The sequence below is a fragment of the Mustela nigripes genome, chromosome 1 (genome assembly GCF_022355385.1).
Source record: "Mustela nigripes isolate SB6536 chromosome 1, MUSNIG.SB6536, whole genome shotgun sequence".
In the NCBI taxonomy this organism is placed as follows: Eukaryota; Metazoa; Chordata; class Mammalia; order Carnivora; family Mustelidae; genus Mustela; species Mustela nigripes.
Genome location: NC_081557.1, coordinates 165,688,793 through 165,714,175, shown reverse-complemented (window position 1 = coordinate 165,714,175; position 25,383 = coordinate 165,688,793). Strand labels below are relative to the sequence as shown.

The window sequence follows — 25,383 nt, the reverse complement described above, 5'->3', positions numbered from 1 at the left end:
CAACTGTCTATCTCTGTTTTTTCACATTTTACTACATCTAAGTTTATACCTTATTATATGGCCTAAAACCTCTATATTTTTACTTTGCTTTATGAAAAGGAATTGAACATATATCAGTCTTAGAAAATTTATGTTATATTTTCATTTGTGATATTCTCTTCATGCCCTATTTAATAAAGATTTTATGACTTATGATTGTAACCTTTTTTAGGGTAGAAGTATATATAATATATATACTCTTGGTTATTCTTCTTCAGAATGAATGGCTTAAAAAGACACAAAAAACCCAAAATGAATGATTAAAACCTAAAGATTAAATGAGAATTTCTACTGGACTTTTTGTCATGACAGGATCTGTGGAGTGCTTATTAGTTTAGAAGCTGCTTCAGTTTTTCTTCAATGAATCCTAAGGAGTGCAGCAATAATGCTTAGCATATTTCATTCATATATATATGTATATGTGTGTGTGTGTGTGTGTGTATATATATATATATAATGCTTCTTTTTTCTTTTTTTCCTCTGTGCCTTAGATAACCATACCCAGGGGTGGAATCTTGAAATAGAGTCTTCTTTTGATGTTGTCAGCTCAAAGCCAATTTCTGGTCAAGTGATGGTAGCCATCCCTGAACTGCAAACACAGCAGTCATACAGCATTGAACTTCAACCTGGGGAAAGAATTGTTGAGCTGTTTGTGAAAATTAATAAGGTGAATGATGTGGTACTTCTTCAGAAGCGCTAGATGAAAAGCAATACTATTCAAAAGAAATGGCTAGAAAGGGACTGAGAATGAAAGAAAAATGTACTTTTCCACCTTCTTCACTTTTAACCTCTCATATATTTTATGTATGTTACGACCTAAGGAATGATATTCCCAAATTTTAAGATTAAGAAAATGGAGAATATGTGATTTAACATCCTTTTCTCTCAAGAAGTCAGGGGTATTGTATCTTAATTTTTCTGCACTGTTTGCAGTGTCCTAAATCCAGAATACATTCTAAGCATTACATTTAAATGCAGTGATTATTTTTGTATAATTTTGTATAATTTCTGATTTCAATAATTACTAAATACAGTAAATTTTTTTGAATATTGATGCTTATTTTACATGCAGAATTCTAATTCTAAACTCATGATCTTTCATGAGTAGAAGTTGGCTGGATTTTCCCTTTCTCTTTTTTATTCCTCTTATTGATCATTGTGAACTGAACAGGATGGTGTAAAGCAACATTGTGACTATTCGGATAAAGTGAGAACCCCAAACAATTTCTAGTTCTGGGTTTGGAAGAAAAGTCAACCTCAACATCCAATTCTAACTGTTAAGAATACAGAAAAATGTAAGCGTCAGTGTTAGAAATGGAGATAATCGTTTTTCTGAAAATCCGTGTTACTCTGTTCTTACCTTTTCCTTTTGGTATATTAATCCATGCTAAAACACCTAGCATGTTGATTTTTAAATATTACTATGGATTGGTGTAATTTGGCATATACAGAGCCTAGAATTTCTGTGCTTTAATCTATGAGACATTGATATCATGCTCTTAATCACTATTTATTTTGTTAAAAATATGTCATAGATTACTTAGAATGACTTACATTGTTTCTTCAAAGAATGTTACCATAGAAACTTGGTGGCCTCATGGACATGGAAACCAGACGGGATACAACATGACAATTCTTTTTAAACTGGATGGAGGCTTAAGTATTGAAAAATCAGCTAAGGTAAGCTAATACTTTAAAATACTTTGTGAAGAAAAAATATATTTCTTGTTAAAATAGCAAAACATCTTTGTAGGAAAAGAAGAAACCAGCAAAACTCCTGTAACTTAATCACACAGAGACAGTCCCTAGTAACAGTTCTATGCATTCCAAAGCTTCAATGTGTGCATATGTGTGTGTATTTATATTTGTAAATGAATCAGACTTTACATATTATTTTATTTTATTTATCAATAATTCTCCTACTGTGTTTTTAAATTCTACATTCTATCAAATTAGTATATATATATATAATTTTAAAGCTCTGATACTACCAGAAGGTAATAGGGTAACTTGACCAATGCTTCCTGTTCCTATTTTCTGTTCCTCTGAATCAATCATTTTTAACTTTACCTCTTCATTTTCCCAAATAACCTGCTTCTACTGGTGCTTTCTAATTTTTCAGTTTGATGTATTACCTATTGACTTCAAACCTAGAAGATAAGGATATAGCTCTCTTATATGATTCTCTCTTTTGACCTCTTCTTAGTCCCCAGTGTACATATTTTGCCTCCCTCTGCCCATCCAGTGTTGTCAAATGGTCCTTTTTGTTAACTTAGTATTCAGTGTTTACATTATTATATTATGAATATACTGTTCAAAGCTGAATTGCATGGCATACTAAAATCATACTTCCTTTCCTTTGCAACTTTCTCTTTTCCTTAGACTTAATAATTGCCTCGTGTTACTAGCTGCTTTTTAAAAAATCTTTTATCTTCCTCTAAATCATATACAAACTCTCTGACATACTTGAAATAACTTTTAAATTTAATCAGCTCACTAGGTGCTCTATCCATTGTTTATTGTTATTTTCATTTTTGTTCTCTGTAAAAACTCTTTCTTCCAGACCCATTTCTTCATCTCCTTGATCTTGCTTGGTTACTCTCTAGACCTTCTACTTAACTACAACAGTTAACTACAGTTAACTACAACAGTTAAGTCCTAGAACTTCCTTTTATTATTATTCTTAGAATTTTATTTATTTGTCCTTTGTGAATTCTTGGTATTCTCTTCATCTTTCTTCTGGATTAAACATGGAACCCTGTTTCTTTGGAGCCATGTTTCTCTCTTTTTTTAAATTTGACTTTCCATAGCTACTGATACATTATAGATTCCTGAGAAAGGCTGTGTAGGAAATAACATTTTTGAGAACTTTTTGAACATGCAAATACATAAAGTCTGTCTTCACAGTTATTTGATAGTTTGGCTAGGTATGGAAGTCTAGGTTGGAAATAATTCTCCTTCAGAATCTTGAAGACATTGCTTCATTAGCTTTCAGCTTTTCTATGTTTGTTTTGAAATATAATTATATTCTAATTTTTGTTTTCTTGTACAGGACTATTTTTGTTGGCTTCTAGAAGCTTTTAGGATTTCTTTATCTCTGATAATCTGAATTTAAAAATTTGAAAATGAGTAGATTTTTGTTGTTGTTCTTGTGCTAGTTATCCTTGTGGGTTCTTTGAATATAGAAACCAATCTGAAAGTTTTCTTGTATTATATCTTTTATAATTTTTCATTCATTATCTTTATTTTATTTTTTTGGTATAACTGTTAATCAGATATTGGACCTCCTGAACTCAGCAATATACCTCGATTTTCTTTTCTGTATTCTGTCTTATCTTTTTATTTTGTCTTCTGGTAGATTTAGTTGAGTTTATCTTCAGTTTTTATTCTTATTTTTATTTTTTAAAGATTTTATTTATTTATTTGACAGAGAGAGAACACAAGCAGGGAGAGTGGAAGAGGGAAAATCAGACTTGATCCCAGGACCCCAAGATCATAACCTGAGCTGAAGGTAGTTGCTTAATCAACTGAGCCACCCAGGTGCCCCTTATCTTCAGTTTTTAAAATTAGATACTTTATTTTTGTTGTCACTTAAAAAAATCTCTAAAAAGTTATTCATTTATTTATAAAGATTTTATTTATTTATTTGACAGACAGAGATCACAAGTAGGCAGAGAAGCAGGCAGAGAGAGAGAGGGAGAAGCAGGCTCCCCGCTGAGCAGAGAGCCCGATGAGGGGCTCGATCCCAGGACCCTGAGATCATCACCTGAGCCGAAGGCAGAGGCTTTAATCCACTGAACCACCCTAAAAAGTTTTTTATTTTTATTATTTTATTAATCTTTTAAAGGATCTATTTAAGAAATTAAAAAAATATATTTTATTTATTTGAGAGACTGCTCTCTCATGCAGGAGGGTACAAGCAGGGGTGGACAGGAGAGGCAGAAGCAGACTCCCTCCTGAGCAGGGAGCCTGATGCGGGGCTCAGTCCCAGGACCCTGAGATCATGACCTGGGCTGAAGGCAGATGCTTAACCAACTGAGCCACCCAGCCCCCGTTTTTTTTTTTTTTTTTTTTAAGTAATCTCCACACACAGTGTGGGGCTCACACTTAAAACCCCAAGATCAAAAGTCGCATGCTCTAACAACTGAGCCAGCGAGACTGTCCACATAAGTCCTATATAAGCTTCAATATTCATTATTCAGGTGGAAGCCCAGCTTTATCTTGTGGTGATACCCACATGTCCGTAGTTATAGATCTTGTGTGTGTGTGTGTGTTTGCCAGGGAAGACATTCTCTATTCTCTTGCCTGGGGAATATAAGACTGGTTGTTACCATTCAGGGAGTCTAGTGGCAGAAGGGGACTCAATTTCTGACATGGAGCTACAGTTTCATCTGTTCCCCCTCTCACATTGTGCTTTATATGCTCAAGTCTCTCTGGTTCTGAAAGGCAAAACAATAGGTGAGCCTCAGGATCCCTTTTCCCAAAGCAATGTCCTTGAGTTCTGCTTTTAGAATTAAAACATCTTATATAGGTCATTGTACATAAAACTGCCTTTTCATGTCATTTAAAAAATTCTAAAATAGAGTCAAGATTGAAACTGGAGCTATCTAGAAAGGACAATGAGGGACAAAATCCCTGTACTCAAAAGTATTGCTCTCAAAGTACCTCTAGAAAAATCTCATCCAGTGCCTCCATCTGTCAGGGACCATTATTAAAAAAAGAATACAGGGCACCTCGTGGCTCGGTCAGTAAAACGTCTGCCTTTAGCTCAGATCATGATCCCGGGATTCTGGGATCGGGTCCCACATTGGGCTGCCTGCTCAGCAAGGAGCCTGCTTCTCCCTCTCCCTCTCTCTCTCTGTCTTTCATGAATAAATGAATAAAATCTTTGAAAAAACTAACCATGATACCTTTATCATATCCATCTAGATTAATAAGAATTCTTTAAAAAAACATAAATTAAAAAATTAAAAATGCAATAAAAATGTTTCCCCCTGAAGGTATAACCATCTTTTTTGTCCCTAAATCTGTGAATAAACCTTGTGGTAACCTTAACTAGAGGATAGTGAAAGGAAAATTTGTCTTTAGTCTAAAGAAATGACTAGGTTCTGCCTGGTTTGGGGTACAGCACTAAGGATTGGAAAGAACTACACTTTGGAATTTATTAGCTATAGGCTACTTATTTAGTCTTTCTTTCTTTCTTTCTTTTTTTTAAAGATTTTATTTATTTGACAGACAGAGATTACAAGTAGGCAGAGAGGCAGACAGAGAGAGAGGAAAGGAAGCAGGCTCCCTGCTGAGCAGAGAGCCCAATGTAGGGCTCGATCCCAGGACCCTGGGATCACGACCTGAGCCAAAGGCAGAGGCTTTAACCCACTGAGCCACCGAGGTGCCCCCTTATTTAGTCTTTCAAGTGTCATTTCTGTATAGTAAAAAGGTACAGTAAAAATGACATAACCTAATCTGGCTTGTAATAGTGTACAGTAAGTAGTAGCAATCTTAATCCCCTTCATAGGTCTCCTCCTTCCCCCATCATCAAGCTTTGGTGTTTGCAGTTGGCTGGGGTTATACTCTGGCATCATCTGTCACATTTGGTGTTACCTGTCCTTTGGGCCAGACACCATGTAATGTATCCTTTAGAAGATCATTATTTGTTTTTCTTTGTTTAATCATGCTCTGTATTTTCTGAACATTCTGAGTGTTTGTGAATGTGTGTGTGTGTCCACAGTGTATATAGGGAGAATATCCTAGAGCCGTCTAAAGGGCCAAAACATTCACTCTTACTCTAACTCTCTTGGTACAAGATGTCTGCTCTCTCACATGTTGAGTTGTTATGTGTTACTTTGATGAAACAGGAATGTACGTGTTTTTCTGTTTGTGGGAAATAATTATTTTCATTCTGGCTAGCATGGTTGAATTATTGTTTATTACATTTAAAGTTACCATTTTTTGAATTGGCCAGCAAGGGGAGTGAAAGCTGTATTTTCCCATGCCTTTTGTTAATGTGTGTCTCTGAAGTGTACCCTTTGGCTGTGGTGAATATAGGTTTTTTTTTTTTTAAATTTTACTTTTTCAGTGTTCCAAGATTCATTGTTTATGTACCACACCCAGTGCTCCATGCGATATGTGCCCTCCTTAATACCCACGACCAGGCTCACCCATTCCCTACCCCCCCCCCAAAACCCTGGTTTGTTTCTCAAAGTTCACAGTCTCTCATACTTCATCTCCCACTCCGATTTCCCCCAGTTCTCTTTTCCTTTCCTTCTCCTAATGTCCTCCATGTTATTCCTTATGTTCCACAACTAAATGAAACCGTATGATAATTCACTTTCTCTGCTTGACTTATTTCACTTAGCATAATCTCCTCCAGTCCTATCCATGTTGATACAAAAGTTGGGTATTCATTCTTTCTGATGGAGGCATAATACTTCATTGTATATATGGACCATATTTTCTTTATCCATTCGTCTGTCGAAGGGCATCTTGGTTCTTTCCACAATTTGGCGAGTGTGGCCTTTGCTGCTATGAACATTGGGGTAGAGATGGCCCTTCTTTTCAGTACATCTGTATTTTGGGGTAAATACCCAGTAGTGCAAATGCAGGGTCATAGGGTAGCTCTATTTTTAATTTCTAGGGAATCTCCACACTGTTTTCCAAAGTGGCTACACCAACTTGCTTTCCCACCAACCATTTAAGAGGGTTGCCCTTTCCCTACATCCTCTCCAACACTTGTTGTTCACTGTCTTGTTAATTTTGGCCATTCTAACACCAGTGGTATCTGGTGGTATCTCAATGTGGTCTTGATTTGAATTTCCCTGATGGCTAATGATGATGAAAATTTTTCCATGTGTCTGCTAGCCATTTGTATGTCTTCTTTGGAGAAGTGTCTGTTCATGTCTTCTTCCCATTTTTTTGACATGATTATCTGTTTTGTATGTATTGAGTTTGAGGAGTTCTTTATAGATCTTGGATATCAGCCCTTTGTCTGTAGTGTCATTTGCAAATATCTTCTCCTATTCCATGGGTTGTCTCTTTGTTTTGTTAACTGTTTCCTTTGCTGTGCAGAAGCTTCTGATCTCGATGAAGTCCCCAAAGTTCATTTTTGCTTTTGTTTGCTTTGCCTTTGGAGATGTGTCTTGAAAGAAGTTGCTGTGGTCCATGGCAAAGAGGTTATTGTCTATATTCTCTAGGATTTTAATGGATTCCTGTCTCACATTGAAGTTATTTAACCATTTTGGGTTTGTTATTTTTGAGACTCATTCATTCACTAAATACTTAGGGAACATCTACTGGGTTTCAGCCATTTTATTAGAGTCTGGTGGTAGAACGGTGAGTAAAACATTGTTTCCATTTCTCTCTGAGGTCTTAGTAAAGCTTACAATTTGGTTGGGAAATTAAATAATTAAACAAGCAATTGCAATTAAGTGTAATAAGCACTCTAGAGAAATACAGAGTACTGTAGAAGGACCAGAGCAGGAGCATTCTGGGAAGATTCCCAGAGAAGGTGATACCTGTGTTCTCAAGGATGAGGCAAATTTGACCAAGCAGTGTGTAGCAAAGAGGCAGAGGATCAAGACTATGTTAGGGCCCAGGGACTTGTAGGAATATTGTGTGATTGTAGAGGTGAAAGTCATTTCAGTGTGGCTGAGTTTGAGTTTGAAGTAGCACAAGGGATGGTTTTGTAATGGTAGGCTATGGCAAGTTCATGCAGGGTCTGGTAAGCCATGTGAAGGAACTGGACTTGGCCACGAGGGCAGTGGGTATTCTCTGAAGGGTTTTAAGGAGACAGCCATGACCATATTTGTTTTACAAAGATTTTACAGATCAGATTGGAAGAATGACAAGAATAGGAGGCCAGTTAGAAGACTGTGGTGGTGATCCAGGCACAAAATGATGGTTGCTCGGTCAATAGACTAGCTGAGGAAGTAGATTTGAGAAAGATTTAGGAGTTAAAACCATCAGACTTGTTGATGTGGGGATGAGAGAGAGGAGTGGATTATTAATGGTTCTTAAGATGCTGGTTTGGGCTACTGAACAGATTGCATTTCTTTGAACTCAGTTACTCAGAAAGAAGAGCAAGTTTGAAGGGCAGTATGGGGTGCAAATTATTTCTGTGTTAGATGTGTTTTGTACGGAGTGATTAAGAGACACTTAAGGAATGATATTCAATGGGCATTTCATTATGTAGGTCTGGATTTAGGAATTGTGTCTGGATTAAAAAAGTAGATGCAGAAATCCACAGACTAAGTTAATGTCATCATAGGAGGGGATGAACTACCTCAGGGACTGCATGGAGAGGAATGCTAGGACAAAGCTCAGCATCATTATAATTAAGCCAAGGTGGTGGGGAAGTCCATGGAAGAATCGAGGAAGAAATGACCAAAGAGGTAGAGGCAAACCAGTTGAGTGGGGAGTCACAGAAGCCAGAGGAAGAGGGCATTTTAAAAAGCAAAAATGTTTGGAGTGTCAAAAGCTGCAAGGAACTCCAGGAGTGAGAAAGAGCCTTAGGTTTGGTAATAAGTAGATGACTGTTGGACTCAACCAGAAGGAGTCAGATTGCAGTAGGTGGAGAAGTGCCTGAAGGTGAGGAAGTGGAGACAGAGAGAGTAGATGACTCTGAGAAATGTTTGATGGGAACCACCCCTGAGCCAAGTGGGAATGGTGGCCAGTTGGGGTCAGAAGAGTGGCTACATGTAGGAGACTGTGCAAATAGGTATATATAGCGAACGACTAAGACCCAGCTTTTTCATGGATGGTGGAAGGTAGTATACTTATAGCAAAGAGAAAAGCTAGAATGGATTGGCCTGAGTCCAGTGGAGTTGGAGTAGTGGGAACTCATGATTTTCAACATATGTAGATAAAAATAGAGCTATACAAATTTAAATGCATGTGTGTATATTTACAGCTAGACATCCAGACACACACACACACACACACACACACACACATTTCCTAGCTCTTTTCAGGCCTTCCTAGTATCAGACTCTTGATTTCAGCTCAGGTCATGATCTCAGGGTTGTGAGATCAAGCCCCATGTTGGGGCTGCATGCTCAGTGGGGAGTCTGTTTAAGAGTCTCTTTCTTGGGGCACCTGGGTGGCTCAGTGGGTTGATCCACTGCCTTCGGCTCAGGTCATGATCTCAGAGTCCTGGGATGGAGCCCCACATTGGGCTCTCTGCTCACTGGGGAGCCTGCTTCCCTCTCTCTCTCTCTGCCTGCCTCTCTGCCTACTTGTGATCTCTCTTTCTGTCAAATAAATATAAAATTAAAAAAAAAAAAGATTCTCTTTGTTTCCCACCCCCCATGTGTGTACTTTCTCTCTCAAATAAATAAATAAAATCTTAAAAAAAAAAAAGAAGGATGGAATAAGTTAAAAGGACACTGAAACTGTTTAATGTGCCCCCACTGGCCAAATCTGAGAAACTTGAGCATTAAAATAAAAAGCGGTAGTAAAAAGTTATAACCCATTTAACAAGTAAATGAGAGGAAGGAAAGTGATTCCTTAAAGTGGAATATCAGCTGATAAATGTAGAAGGAATAATGGAGCTAGAATAATAATAATTTGATAACTACTATAGTTGTAAGTAATTCAAGTAAGAAATATGAATGGATGCTAAAACTGAGGCATGAAATAATGAGATATTTATATAGCCTCAAAGCATCTCTCAACAAAATATTTATAATTATAATGGAGAAAAAAACACAGTGGGGATATCTAGCAGACACTATCTTGATTAAGTGGTTAAGGTTATCACCACCAATATGACAAAGTGACATGGTGTCCACCCAACAAGCCGGAAAGAGGAATATGGCATCACTTCTGTGACAGTCCAGTGAAAGCAGATAACCTGGATCTAATCCTAAGGTAGCAGCATCAGGCAGTCTCAAATTGAGCTCCATGAGCTAAAACCTTCAAATGTACTTCAGTCTACAGTAATCTTAAAAAATGTCAAAGAAGGGTAGGGAACTATTCTACATTTAAAGAGACTACAGAGATATCACACCTGAGTGCAGTGCCTGATCTTTTTTCCCTATAAACAGTATCATTGGGACAACTGAAAAAACTTGAGTGGGGTCCCTGGGTGGAGGGTATTCAGTTCTTTGTACTTCCTTTGCAACTTTTCTGTTAAGTTCAAATGTTGAAACACAAGAAGGAACACCATTAAGAGAATGAAGAGCAATGACAACAAAATCCTGACTGGAAAGAGCCAGAGACAGGGCAAGACTGAAAACAGTTCAAAACCAGAGAGGTGTTCAGGGGCAAAATCTCTGATAAGGTAGGGGATGACATCACCACACTAGTGAATGGATTCAGTGGGGGAGGAAGGGCTCTGTTATCTTGCCGTAGGAGTTAAAGATAAAATAACATATGTAGAGGAAAGGATGGAGCTTAAAGATGGAAGTAAGTTTGAAGATCCCTAGGACCACTTAAGATATAATTTCTTTCTGTGGGAATTGCAAGCTCTTCTTTCAGCAGAGTCTTAAGAGGAAAAGTGAACCTTAGCAAGAAAGTTTAGGGAGTTCTGCTCAGGTAACTGTTTCTTCTCCTGGGCACTAGGATATAATGTCTTGTTGAGAGGAATGGGGCCAAGTGAGAAATTTGAGAAAGTTAAGTCTTGAGATAGCTGCTATAGAGAAAAGCTAGAAGGGGTTAAGGCAACATGGCAGGATTCTGGGACAAGAATTGAGGGCTCATCTGAGGCTGAGAACGGAATCTCTTTATCTGAAAGTTGGTATACCTTCACTTTGGATAAAGTACTGATTTCTGTTTAGGACATGTTAGGGTGGTTTGATGGTGTTTTATAAGGTGTCTTGGTGTGTGGTTTGAAATTGTTTTCTGGACCCTCCACCAACCCTGCTTGTACACATGCTGATGAAATTCCTTGTATTTGAGGTGAGGATTGGGTCTAAAACTAGGTATCTTTCCCTGCTGTGGTTTTTGAAATTATCTTATTTCTAGAATGTTCTATGTCATGTAAGAGTCTTAAGGTACTGTTTTAGTTAGCCTGTTAAAACCTTACTGTAACATTTAAATCAGTGTTGTATTCTGCTCATTAGAAGGCTTAGAAGATAGCCATGAAGGTGATTAAAGAAAAAAGAGGATAAAGGAATAAGGTGATTTACCTCAGAGAGCTGAGGACATGTTTGCTAATTCTTTTTTTTTTTTTTTAAGATTTTATTTATTTATTTGACAGAGAAGTCATAAGTAGGCAGAGAGGCAGACAGAGGGGGATGGGAAGCAGGATGGAAGCAGGCTCCCCGCTGAGCAGAGAGCCTGAAGAATGTGGAGCTCGATCCCAGGACCCTGAGATCATGACCTGAGCAGAAGGCAGAGGCTTAACCTACTGAGCCACCCAGGCGCCCCTACATTTGCTAATTCTTTAACTTGTTATTCATGAAATTTTTCATTCATCTGTAATAGGGAAGAGTTGGATGAGGAAGTGAATTTAGAGTGGAGCCTGTGACACCAAGGCCACCCATGGGAGTGGCTATGTGGTGGTGGTGGCAAGGTTGTACACCCTAGAATGGGCCACAGAGGAACACCTTAGCATGCGCTTGCAGTGGGAATGTTGAAGAGTATTTATGTCCATTTGTCCGTTAGACTAGGATGGTAGAGGCTGATCAGAGGATCTCTTGCACATCCCCACAATTCTGATTGCTCAGAAGAGAAAACCGGAATGAAATAAAAATTTGAGTTCACTGCAAGTTTTAGGAATCAGTGTTTGCCTTTGAAATTTAGATTAATGGTATAGACTAATTTCACATTTTGTAAGTGAGAAATAATACCTAATTGACCTTTCCAGGGTGGTTTTTACAGGGAATTCAGTACTTGCCAGCCCTAAATTTCTTCATGTTTTCAGATGGTTTCAGACTTGCTAGTGTTTCAACAAGCAAGGAGTTGACAGGGGTCTCTTAGTCTAACTTCTTTGGTGGGAATGTGTCAGATTGGGGTTTCTTTTCTTGTCTTGTTAAACTGAAGTCTAGTTGACACACAATGTTCCGTTATTTCCAGGTGTATAATATAGAGTTCAGATAACTCTGTACACTATGCTGTGTTCACTAAGTGGAGCTACTGTCTGTCACCATGTGACACTCCTACAATACCATTGACTATATTCCCTATGCTGTGCCTTTTATGTTCGCGACTTACTCATTCCATAACTGGAAGCCTGCACCTCCCACTCCCCTTCACCCATTTTACCCATCCTCACACCCCTTCCTGTCCTGTCTGGCAGTGGTCAGTTGGTTCTCTGTTTTTATGGATCTTGTTTTTTTTGTGTGTGTGTGGTTGGTTGTTTTTTCTTTTCTGCTCTTATTTGTTTGTTCTGGCTTTTAGATTCCATGTGTAAGCAAAATCATATGGTATTTGTCTTTCTCTGACTTACTTCACTTAACATAATACCCTCTAGGCCCATCCATGTTGCCAGATTGGAATTTCTTTTTATTTTCTGTTTATTGTGAAGTATAACACACATACAGAAAACTCTACAGAACATGTGAAACATGTGTGAAATGCTGGATGAGGGATTAGAAAAAGAATTATGTTACACTTATCCTGATCAAGAAATAGAACAATTGCTAGTACCTCTGAAGCTCCCCCTCCCCCTTTGTGAGCGTCCCCAATCACTGCGCCTTTGTCCTTCCCGAAGATCCACTCTCCTGCCTTCTCACTCTAGTGTACTTTTGTCTGTCTTTAACCTTTATGTATATGGAACCACATGGTATATATTCTTTTGTGTCTGGCCAACTTGGCTCGACATTATACTTGTGGTGTTTAGGTATGTAGTTATATATAGCTGTAGTTTGTTTATACTGTTGTGTTATATTTCAATGTATTATACATTCTACTGTTGAAATTTAGGTAGTTTACAGGTTTGGCTATTCTGAGTAATGCTACTGTGAACATTATTATTATTATTATTTTTATGTTATGTTAGTCACCATACAGTCCATCATTAGTTTTTGATGGAATGTTCCATGATTCATTGTTTGCATATAACACCCAGTGCTCTGTGCCGTCTATGCCCTTCTTAATGCCCATCACCAGGGTCACCCCTCCCTGCCACTTCCCGCCCCTCTAAAAACCCTGTGAACATTAATGATGATCAGTCAGAGCACAACGTTTGTGCTGGGACCGGAATCACTGGATCACAGGGGACACGTAGGTCAGCTTTGAGAGAGCCTGCTGAGCTGCCTTCCAGAGGGCTTAGGTTTCACTTCTACTGCCCATGCTCACGTGCCCCCCAGCGCTAGCTGTTGTGTCAGGACTTCTGTTCTCCTCACAGACACCTCCTTATCTCACCTCAGTGGCTCTGGTATCCTGACAGTTCTGTTGTTACCTTGGGCTTGCTCTATGTAAAACTGTTCCTATTTTGAAGCTATCTTATTGTAATCCATCTTGCTTCAGTTTTATATCTTTCATGCCTCTCTTCCACTGAGATTAGACATACTCATTTTTAAAAAGATTTTATTTACTTAAGAGAGAGAAAGAAAGTGCACACAAGCAGGGGGAACAGCAGGCAAAGGGAGAAGCAGGCTCCCCGAAGAGCAGGGAGACCTGATGTGGAACTCGATCCCAGGGCCCTGTGGCAGACGCTTAAGCAATTGAGCCACCCACATGCCCAGACATAAGGGTATTTTATTTTTTGTTAACTCAGTCTGTCTCAAGACAGCAGCACAGTTAACTCAGACAAAAAGGCCTTGGAGAAGTTAGGAATTTTGGATGCAGCCCATGCAGCAGAGATGTACTGGGTCTAATAGGAGGGGAAAGGGCTGACTACATTTCTTTGTGAACAGGGAAGAATATCTTGACATTCTTTTTGATAATATTTGATATTTGATAATATTTGATATTTGATAATATTTTTTTGACTGAATGACTGAACTTTTTTTATTGTTGAAAGGAATAACTTTGAGGTTATTCATACTGTAGGTATGAAGGGAGGTCATATGAAGAAAATATAGGAAATTTAAAAATAAATTATAAAGTAAAAGCTAGGCATTGGGCTCTTATAAATTCTGTCCAATATGTCATTTCACAGGGACCCTAAAGTGCAAGTTTGGTAGAGTCAGCTTGCTTTTAACAAAGGAAGTTTTGTGTATACATTTAGTGGGAAAGGCTGCTCTGGGTAAATGAGATTAAAAAAAATCTTCCTAATCACTGTTTTGCCATCTTCTGCCCAGGTTAATTGAATATTTTTATCCTACTAATTGATTATACTGAATTCCTACCTAATACATGTCAAAGACATAATAAGTACGTTTGAAGGACTATTACAGTTTAACCTTTCTAGAAAAATAGTAAATCAATTAGTTGGTATTTCTCTTTAGCACAACTTATTTTGTGTCTCTCATGTAGTCCCTGTGTAAGGTAAATCTTGCTAAAAGCAACAGAAAGCAGTTGTTTGTATTTGTCTTAGCATCAAGATTCTCTAATTAAATTATGTAGGGAAATAGACAATGTAGTAATATGTATTCCAGAATTAGAAATTATTTTGCGCAGTTCCTAAACCAGAAGAGATAAAAAACTGCCCCTAGCTATTACAGTTAGAAAATGATGGAGATTTATTCCTTTTTTTTTTTTTTTTTTTCCAAATTTTGCTTTGTTCTTTGTTTCTTAAGTTCCCAGTTTCATCTTTGCAGTATCTGCAGGGCAGAAAGAGAGCACAATGCCTGTGAGATTTTTTCTTTTCTTTTTCTTTCTAAATGCTGCTTTTGGCTCTTTAAAGACCTTACAAGTACATAGCCAAAAAAATGTGGAGTTCAGAATAATCAAGGTCTATTTCTGACTACTTCGTACATCTGATCAGTACTGAGAGTTCACAGAGATTGTGAAGTATGTCACCCTCTGTGGGTCTCTGGTTTCCTAGGGCAACTGTAACAAATGGAGTAGCTTAGAACAAAAACAATTTAATTTCTCGTAGTCCTGGAGGCTCAAAGTCCAAAATCAAGGTGTTGGCAGGCCATGTTCCTTCTAAAGGCTCCAAGATGGATCCTTCATTGCCTCTTCCAGATTCTGGTGGTTGCGGTAATCCTTGGCATTTCTTGGCTTATAGTTGGGTTACTCAAATCTCTGTTTCTCTCATCATATGGCCTTCTCTGTGTATGTGTGTGTCTCTGCTTTTCTTACAAGGATGGCAGCCTTTGGATTAGGGTCTATCCTAAGCCAGTATAACCTCATTTTAATAACTAATTATATCTGTAAAGACCCTATTTGCAAATAAGGTCACATTTGAGTTTCTGAGTGATTTGAATTTTGAAGGACACTGTTCATCTCAGTAAATTTCCCTTTTGTTTTTTTTTTTTTTTAAAGATTTTATTTATTTGAGAAAGAGAGGGAGTGCACAAGCAGGGAGAGGGACAAAAGGAGAGGGTTAAACAGACTCCCCACTGAGCAGGGAGCCTGACTCGGGCTCGATCCCAGGACCCCAAGACCATGACCTGAGCCCAAGGCAGACACTTAATGGACTGAGTCACCCAGGCGCCCCCCACCCTTTTGTCTTTCCAACTGTCACATTTTAATTAAATATTTCCAAAATGGCTGTGGATAGCAGCTTACCCAGACTGGGTCATGGGAGCAGTTAGCCCTGGGTACAGGCAGTAAGTGGGTGCATTATGTGTATTAGTGTGTCTGGCAATTCTGTACAATGTCAGTGATTAAATACTCTTCCCTGCAGAATCTTTTGTTGGTTTAAGTTTTATCCATCTGTGCAATTATTCTTGAGTTTTAATAACATATATGTAGGCTTCAATTAGCGCATTTTTATTATTAACTCTTTAATAAATGTTACATTTTACATGGACATAAATTTGGAGAACTCTTAGTTATATAGTTGTCCCCAGGATCATGGAGACTCAGCTGCATATAGTCATTTTGAAAGTAAGTTTATAATAGTTTAAAACAGTTTAAACTTGTTTTGGAATGGTTTGTGTCCCTAGTCTCTGTCTTCTTACATATTGTTGCATTTAAAAGTAGATTAGAAACAACAATAGCAGAGTGATTATAAAAAAACAGAAACTAAACATGAGCTACTTCAGTGTGACCTAAAGCTTAAAATTTTAATATAGAAATAATTGATAAGCTGAACTTGAGTAAAATTAGAAACTTCTGGGGCAGTACCTGGGTGACTCAATCAGTTGGGCATCCAACTCTTGATTTTGGCTCTGGTCATGATTTTAGGGTCGTGATATTGAGCCCCACATCAGTCTTCACACTCCGAGGGAGTTAGGCTGGAAGTCTTTCTCTCCCTCTCTTAAGCCCCTCTCCCAGCTTGCACTTGTACTCTCTCTCTCTCAAATAAAAAATCTTAAAAAAAATTCAGAACAACTTCTCTGCCAAAGACAATGTCGAGAGAATAAGAAAACAAGTCACAGATGGGAGAAAATGTTTGCGAAAGACATATCTTGTTAAACAAAATACACGAAGAACTATTAAAACTCAGCAGTAAGAAAATAAACCAATTTTAAAAAAGATGGACTAAAGACCGTAGCAAACTTGAAGAGATACAGATGGCAAATAAACATATGAAAAGATAATCCACATCACATGTCATTAGGAAAATGCAAATTTAAATAGGATGGCACTATACACCCTTTAGAATGGCCAAAACATGGGGCACCTGGGTGTCTTAGGTCATGATCTTGGGGTCCTGCGTTGGCACCCTGCATCAAGCACCCTGCTCAGTGGGGAGTCTGCTTCTCCCTGTCTCTCTGACCCTTCTCCCTGCTCATGATCTCACTTGCTCACTGGCTTGCTCGTGCTCTCTGTCAAGTGAATAAATAAAACAAACAAACAAACAAAAAAAGGCCAAAACCTGGAACACTGACAGTTCTAAATGCCGGTGAGGATATGCAGCCACAGGAACTCTCTTTCATCACTGGTGGGAATGCAGAGTGGTACATACAGTCAGTCACTTTGGAAGACAGTGTGGTGGTTTCTTATAAAACGAAACATACTCTTACCAAATGATCCAGCAGTTGATCTGCTTACTATCCAAAGGACTGAAAACGTATGTCCACACAAAATCTGTACATTGCTGTTTACATTAGGTTCATTCCTAATTGCCAAAAGTTAGAAGCAACCAGGAAGTTTTTCAGTAAGTGAAGTGATAAGTAAACCTGGTGGATCCAGACAATGGACTGTTTATTATTCAGTGTTGAAAAGAGCTATTAGCTCTGAAAAGACTTGGAGGAAGCTTAAATGATGATTACCCGGTGAAAGATGCCAGTCTGAAAGGGCCCATATGGCATGACTCCATGTATGTGACATTCTGGAAAAGATGAAACTGTGGAAGTGGTAAAAAGATCAGTGGTTGCTAGGGACTGTGGGGAGGAGGGAGAGGGGAAGGGGTGGTGCATATTGGATTTTGAGGGCAGTGGAACTACTCTGTATAACAATACAGGTTTATTAGTTGTAAGTAATGTACCACCATAGTGGAGGATGCTGGTCATGGGGAAGGCCATGCACTGTGGGGGCAAAGAGTATATGAGAAGTTTTTTTACTTTCCCCTAAATTTTGCCATGAATCTTAACTGCTCTAAAAAAATAAAGTCTGTAAAAAAAAAAAACTTGGGGGAAAGTGTGAACTGAGATGTAGAATATATAATATTTTGTTTGGTAAGTGGATATTTGAATTGATATATGAAATATTTTACTAGTTTTAATATCTTTAGAATTGAAATTCTTTATTTGTTAATTTTTTTCTTCCAAATTTTTATTTAAATTCTAGTTAGTTAATGTATAGTGTAATATAGGTTTCTGGAATAGAATTTAGTGATTCACTCCAGTGCTCATGGAAACACCCATGAGCACTGTGCTCATCTAACAAGTGCCCTTCTTAATACCCATCACCCATTTAGCCCATCCCCATCCACCTTCCACCATCAACCCTCAGTTTGTTCTCTATCATTGAGAATCTTTTATGGTTTGCTTCCCTTTCTCTTTCTTTTTCCCTTCCCATATTTCATCTGTTTTGTTTCTTAAATTCCACATATGAGTGAAGTCATATGGTACTTGTCTTTCTTTGACTGACTTACCCCATTTAGCATAAAACCCACTACTTCCATCCATGTTGCAAATGGCAAGATTGCTTTTTTTTAAGATTTATTTATTTATTTTGGTGGGGAGGGACAGAAGGACAGAATGAAACAGACTCCCCTCTGAGCATGGAGCCAACATAGGACTCGATTCCACAACCCTGAGATCATGACCTGATTTAAAGGCAGAGGCTTTAACCCACGGAGCCACCCAGGTGCCCTGAGTTCATTCTTTTTGATGGCTGAATAGTATTCCATTTTATATGTATTTACCACATCTTCTTTATTCATCAGTCAGTGAACATCTGGGTTATTTCCATAATTTGGCTCTTGTTTATAGAACAGGGTGCATATGGCCCTTCAAATATGTGCTTTTTTATCCTTTGGGTAAATACCTAGTTGTACAGTTGTGGGATTGTAGGGTAGTTCTATCTTTAACTTTTGGAGGAAGCCCCATGCTGATTTCCAGAATGGCTCTATCAGTTTGTATTCCCACCAACAGTGTAAGGAGGTTTCCCTTTCTCCACATCTTCACCAACATCTTTTGTTTCCTGTGTTGTTACTTTTAGCCATTCTGACAGGTGTGAGGCGATATCTCACTCATCATATGGTTTTGATTTGTATTTCCCTGATGATGAGTGATGTTGAGCATCTTCTCATGTGTCTGTTGGCCATCTGAATGTCTTCTTTGGAAAAATGTGTATTCATGTCTTCTGCCCATTTCTTAACTGGATTATTTGTTTTTTGGGTGTTCAGTCTCAAATGTTCTTTATAGATTTTGGATATTAACCCTTTATCAGATGTATCATTTGCAGATTTCTTATCCCCTTCCATCAGTTGCCTTTTAGTTTTGTTGATTGTGCAGAAGCTTTTCATCTTGATGAAGTTCCAGTAGTTCATTTTTGCTTTTGTATCCCTTGCCCCTGGCAACATGTCTAATAAGAAGTTGCTGTGGCTGAGGTCAAAGAGGTTGCTGCCTGTATTCTTCTCTCGGATTTTGATGGATTCCTGTCTCACATTGAGGTTTTTCATCCATTTTGAGTCTATTATTGTGTGTGCTGTAAGGAAATGGTCCAGTTTCATTCTTCTGCATGTGGCAGTCCAATTTTCCCAACACCATATGTTGAAGAGACTCGTTTTTCCATTGGATATTCTTTCCTGCTTTCTTGAAGATTAGTTAACCATTCCCACAACTGTGGGAATTGTTAATTGTTTTAAAACTATCAGTGTATGTTTTAGTAGTGGCAGATATTAAAAAAACCAAAATGCCCTGGAATTCTTTTTTTTTTTAAGATTTTATTTATTTATTTGACACAGAGAGAGAGAGAGATCACAAATACGCAGAGAGGCAGGCAGAGAGAGGGGAGAAGCAGGCTCCCTGCTGAGCAGAGAGCCCGATGTGGGACTTGATCCCAGGACCTGAAGGCAGAGGCTTAACCCACTGAGCTACCCAGGCACCCCTACTTGGAATTCTTTTTGTTAACACTTCAGATGCTTCATAGAGATCAAATCTAACTCTGTATAAAAGATTTGTCTGTATAAAAGGTGATAAGAATTGATATAAAAAAGTCATTCTTATATTTCTGGAAAGGCTGCAGCTGACCTCACAGAGGGTACCTTGAAACAACTGGATGCTTGTTTCATAAACCTCTGTTGTAGTCAGTGACAGGAGGGTGCTGCATATGTGGCCAATATTTGAGGTGGAGTTCATACAGGAATTCAAGAGATTAATCTCATATTTGATTTCTATCTTCTGGAAATCATTCTCTGAACCTTGTGAAGTTTTCTTTTTGGGAAACATTTCTTCATGTGTGATGTTTTGTGAACTTTGGAAAAGTTTTATTCATTCTTTTAAATCTCATTGTTGGAAAAAGCTACAGAAAGTCTTTCCTAGACGAGATGGAGTGCTCATTAGGAGGCAAGGATACAGTAAATTTTGAAAAGTTAATCTCCACTTTGAAGTACTCTGTGATCCAAAGACATGTGGATGCATGAGAATCCGCTCAGAGTTTGTCCTCTGCTACTACAGTTTTCCTCTTTTGAATTATCTTTCTTTTTTCCTGTGTAGAATTTTAGTTGAGGTTAATCAGATACAAACATTATTTATAAATAGCCAGAATCTGCCTTGAACAATGTACAGTGAAATACCAAGCTTTCAAACTTTTCTTTGAAGATAAGCACACAGAAATTTTGGTGAAGGCTATTTACTGTGCAACAACAAAATGTAAGGAAATGAACATTTACATAGAAAAAAAGAATCAAATTCTGAAGAAGAGTGTCAGGGGGAGCAACAAAAGATGAGCTCTTACAGTGCCCAGAGGAATCGAAACAGCTGTGTTGAATATCCCAGTCATTTTCACCAAGAACTGGATACTTGTTCTAAACCAGTGGATCAAGTAATGTCTATGTTCACGATCATGTAGGCATTTTCTTTGATTTTGCTACTTTCAGAAGGCATACTTTTCACCCCAGAGGCATTTGTAAATACTTGGAGTGGTTCTCAAAGAAACAAAGGCATGGGTACTACTGCATTTTTTGGAATTTAATGAGAAGTGGGATTTTCTATGAATCTCTGTCAGACTTAACTTTCTGTCTAATACTTCCCCCCAAATATTTGCATATTTTGGGCTTCATTTGAAAAAAATGAAATTTAATAAATTAAAATTAATAAAAAGTGTTCCTCTGTCAACTATGTAAGGATAGATCAACAAATCTGGCTTTATTCTTTATAAAGCATATACACACAAAGAAGATCAGTTTTGACAAAGTTCTTGACATTGTTAGAAGTTAAGGCTCAACATAACAAATATTATTCATTTCTATAATGAACCGATATATGGAAATGTCATTTACTTTTTTCCAAAAACACTAATATAATTGAGTACATGAATCTGTTACTTTTCCTTTTTTTTTTTTTTTTTTTTTTAAGATTTTATTTATTTGACAGAGAGAGCACGAGCAGGGAGAATGGCCGGCAGTGGGGGAGAAAGAAGCAGGCTCCTTGCTGAGCAGGGATCCCGATGCAGGGCCTTGATCCCAAAACCCTGGGATCATGACCTGAGCCGATGGCAGGTGCTTAACTGACTGAGCGAACTAGGGGTCCACTTCTCCTTTTTTCTATTCTTTTATTTTACTTAAAAATGGTATGACTGTTCATATGAAGTTAAATAAAGGAAAGTGTCTGCATTTCTTTTCTGGATATTATCATTATTCATTTCATTTCATTATTATTACTGAAAATAATTTTGTCATAGAGAAGAGGGGATTTGTTAAACAGTGATTCTGTCTATTCTGTCAGATAAGGGAATGCACCTCTGGCCACAAAGATACCAGACAACTGTGCGGGTGTAAACTTGAAGATGTCACCTTCTGGTTGCGCTTGCTGCATGTTGCTAGGGCTTGTGTGGTCCTGCACAGGCCTGTGTGAGGACAGCTCTTTGTGGAAACCCAGCACATGTTTTCTCAGTGCTTCTGCCTGTTAAAGCACTTTTAGAGCAGACAGAAATGTGTTTGCTTGTCTCTAAAAACACTGTAATGTAATGTAAATGAAATGACTCATGTTTTTGGAAATTCATGAAAATTATTTGAAAAGTAAAAAAAGTAGTAAAAAAGTAGTTCAGGTAACATTTGTCAATATTTGGAAATAAGATTTTTTTAAGAAGAAAATTACTAGTATCTAGTGATACTATGACAGCATTTTATTTTTTTTAAGATTTATTTATTTGAGAGAAAGAGAGAGAGCATGAGCAGGGCAGAGGGAGGGGGGGAGAAGCAGACTCCCCACTGTGCAGGAAGCCCCGACTGACCCAGGGCTCGATCTCACCCCCCTGAGATCATGACCTGAGCCGAAACCAAGAGTCAGACGTTCAACCCACTGAGCCACCCTGGCGCCCCAACTATGGCAGCCTTTTTAGTATTTGATTGCAAACAGCTGAGAGGCGATATGCAGTTTATGACTCAATGATTCATTACATCATCATCTGGTCTGCCAGAGAAAGAAATTTGAGAAGCACAGTGTTATCAGTCACATACCTCTTAAGCCCTTTAGTTAAGATATTCCTGGGCGCCTGGGTGGCTCAGTGGGTTAAGCCGCTGCCTTCGGCTCAGGTCATGATCTCAGGGTCCTGGGATCGAGTCCCGCATCGGGCTCTCTCCTATCAGGGAGCCTGCTTCCTCCTCTCTCTCTCTCTGCCTGCCTTTAAAAAGAAAAAAAAAAAAAAAGATATTCCTCTTAGTCTAAAAAATGTGTTCAGTTCTGTACTTTGAGTTAGTCCTTCTATTTCAAAAATGTAATCATTAAAGCTAATTTAAAAACTTACCTGGTGAGTTGCCAGTGGAATCTTCAACTGTAGATAGACAAGTTTGCAAATTAAAAAGTTTTAAATGCAAACTGCTTGGCTTACACATTTAGGTTCTTAGGTATTTTTTTCTACTTTTAGACAATATTTTTTTGAGTTCTTTAATATAGTTTTGATCTTGTAATTCCCTCTCGATGTAAATATATTTTACTCAGGGAACTTTTCAAAAAACCTCTTTCAAAGCTCATTATTTCCTTGGAAGTAAAATACCTGTTGTAGAAGAAGGCTTTTATATTAACCTATCAGGACTCCCAGAGGACATGGGGAGTTACTGTCATAGATCCAGCCTTTAACCTGTCAGGGAATGTCCAAAGGGAAAGGTGCCTGGTAATTCCTGCTTCACCTCTGAGGACTCTCAGGTGCTTTAGGGTTTACTTTGACCTGGGCCATAAAATTGTTACTGCAGGAGTGGAAGATAGGGATAGCTGCTTTTCATGAGAAAAAAATTTTTTTTTAAAGATTTTATTTATTTATTAGACAGACAGATATCACAAGCAGGCAGAGAGGCAGACGGGGTGGGGGGGAAGTAGACTCCCTGATGAGCAGAGAGCCCCATGTGGGGCTCGATCCCAGGACCCTGAGATCATGACCTGAGCCGAAGGCAGAGGCTTAACCCACTGAGCTACCCAGGCACCCCTTCATGAGAAAATTTAAACAGAAAAGAGAAAATTGGGGCAGATGAGTTTTATCATTAATACTGTTTGTAGCATTAATTGGTATAAAGAAGTAAGTGAGTTCTGTTTTCTAGATTAGTGATTCTCAGTTTTTTTTGGACTCACAATCACTTTACATTCATAAAAATTATTGAGAACCCCAATGTACCTTTGTTTATGTGGGCAAATTTTAAAACTGAGGATTAAATATTTACTCATTTCAAATCACAGTACCAAATCCATGATATGTTAATGTGTGAGTTATTTTATGAAGAATAAATATATTTATAAAACAGAAAATGTAGTGAGAATAATGACATTATTTTACATGTTTACAAGTCTCTTTAATGTGTTGTTTAATGGAGGATGGCTGGATGTTCATCGGCTTCTGCATTTAATTTGCAACATGTTGTTTTCATTGAAACATGCGAAGAAAAAATGATCTTACATAGGTATGTAGATGGAAAAGAGAGGAGTCCTTTAGTAGCCTTTTCAAATGATCGAGGCCCTTCTTTGGTACTGCAGGAGAACTTAAGCAGTGGTGGTTTCTTAAAGGTTAGTTGCAAAGTGGAATCTGAAGCCATTTTAAAAAACTTTGTACTCTGTTACATTAAAATCTGTTGGTGTATCTTCCACCTTTAATGGATTTTTAAAATTATTATTTTTTTTACTGAGACATAGTTGACAGCATTACATTAGTTCCAGGTATACAGCATAGTAATTTGACAACTGTGTGACTTATGCTGTGCTTACAAGTTCAGCTCCTACCTGTCACCCTACAATGTTACTACAGCACTACCTGACTCTATTCTCTGTATTCTCTGTATTACCATGCCTTACTCATTCTTAATGGATCTTTTATGTGATATCATAACGTAGTGCATTGGTTATTGGAAAAATATTGGTGTCTTAAGATATCCAGATGTTTCCAAATACTGAAACATTCCATTATATAATATCACATACACATTTGTTAATATCACACTGATATTACGGAGAAGTCTTTAAGTATTGGGAAGCTCTCGAGCTCATGGGAGTAGATATAAGTTTTCCTAAATCCTAATTTTTACCTGTAAGTTTGAGTTTTATCCTTGTCCACAATACTTTCACTTATCTTCCTTGAAGTGACAAGGCTCACTTCATTCATTTTCAAGAAATGTCTGCCAGATAGCCAAGTCTGAATAACCATAGTTTGTCTGGCAGTTCTTTCTAGTGAATATGAAGTTTCACAAACCAGATGACTAATTCAGTTTACAACTCAAGCAGTGGCCCAGATGCTTTTCCTCAAGAAATCTATTTTGTGGGACTTCATCTGTATTTCCCATTCTATCATTTTTTCATCACACAGACTGTTATAACGATGTCTGCTCAAGGTTAGGGTTTAATAGAATTAGTAATTTTTACTGCTTTACCAAGGACATTCTTAAGTGAAACTGACTTTTTTTTTCCTGCTGATGCTTGAAGGTGAAGGATACAGTGACAGTTAGCACAGTTGGGATCTACTGCCTTGATTTTTGTGGAGGTGCCAGGAATTGTTACCCACCACTGCCTTTGTAACATCGGGGCAAATGTTGTTAACACACTTGTTGCTAACCTTGAGATTCAAAGAAACTATTCAGTACGTTGAATATTTCAGCATTTCTTGTATTCTGTTGCCAGAGATTTACATAAAAGAAATCTTTGATGATTCATTCTGCTTATTAACAGACAAATAAAAGCAAACAGTGAGTCCATCATTCTGGAGATTCATCCATTTCTCAGGCAAACAGTGATACTTCAGATGAGAGATCAGCTCAGTATCCTGTTGCAGCTAAATCTTTAATTGGATGACTTACTTATCATTGCCAAGTGACAATGCTGTGATTTCATTTTTTGACTTTTTATCTAGTAGGCATTCAGCAATGTCAACTGTAAAACTCTGTCAGCTAATATGTGTGCTTCTCATAATGAATTGTTGAACACTACATCAAAAACTAATGATATACTATATGTTGACTAACTGAACATAAAATGTGTGTGTGTGTGTGTGTGTGTGTGTGAATGCTTTTCCAGCTATGTAACATAATGAGTCCTGTAACATGCTCCAGTGACTTTTTCATTTCTGGTTTGAAAGCATTGTAATATAATATAAAATAATATATTAGAGCATAATAAACAATGTTTGCCTTTTAAAGAGCTTATCTTGTCTAAAATCTTCCATTCTTTTTTCTTTATATGAAAAATGATGGGTCTCAAAATGATACTGCAATTTAACTGGCACCATAAGTATTGTTTTTCAAATGTTACATTGCATAAGGCA

General features: G+C 37.8%; 1 protein-coding gene across 2 annotated transcripts in view; it reads left to right on the top strand.

Annotated features, from left to right (window-relative positions):
* Positions 1 to 25,383, top strand: part of MANBA (mannosidase beta) — a 122,759-nt gene that overhangs the window by 42,774 nt on the left and 54,602 nt on the right. For both annotated transcript variants that reach the window (XM_059376645.1, XM_059376652.1), the window contains exons 6-7: positions 531 to 706; positions 1,609 to 1,719. In XM_059376645.1, the coding sequence (XP_059232628.1) occupies positions 531 to 706; positions 1,609 to 1,719 (287 nt within the window). The remainder of the gene's footprint in view (positions 1 to 530; positions 707 to 1,608; positions 1,720 to 25,383) is intronic.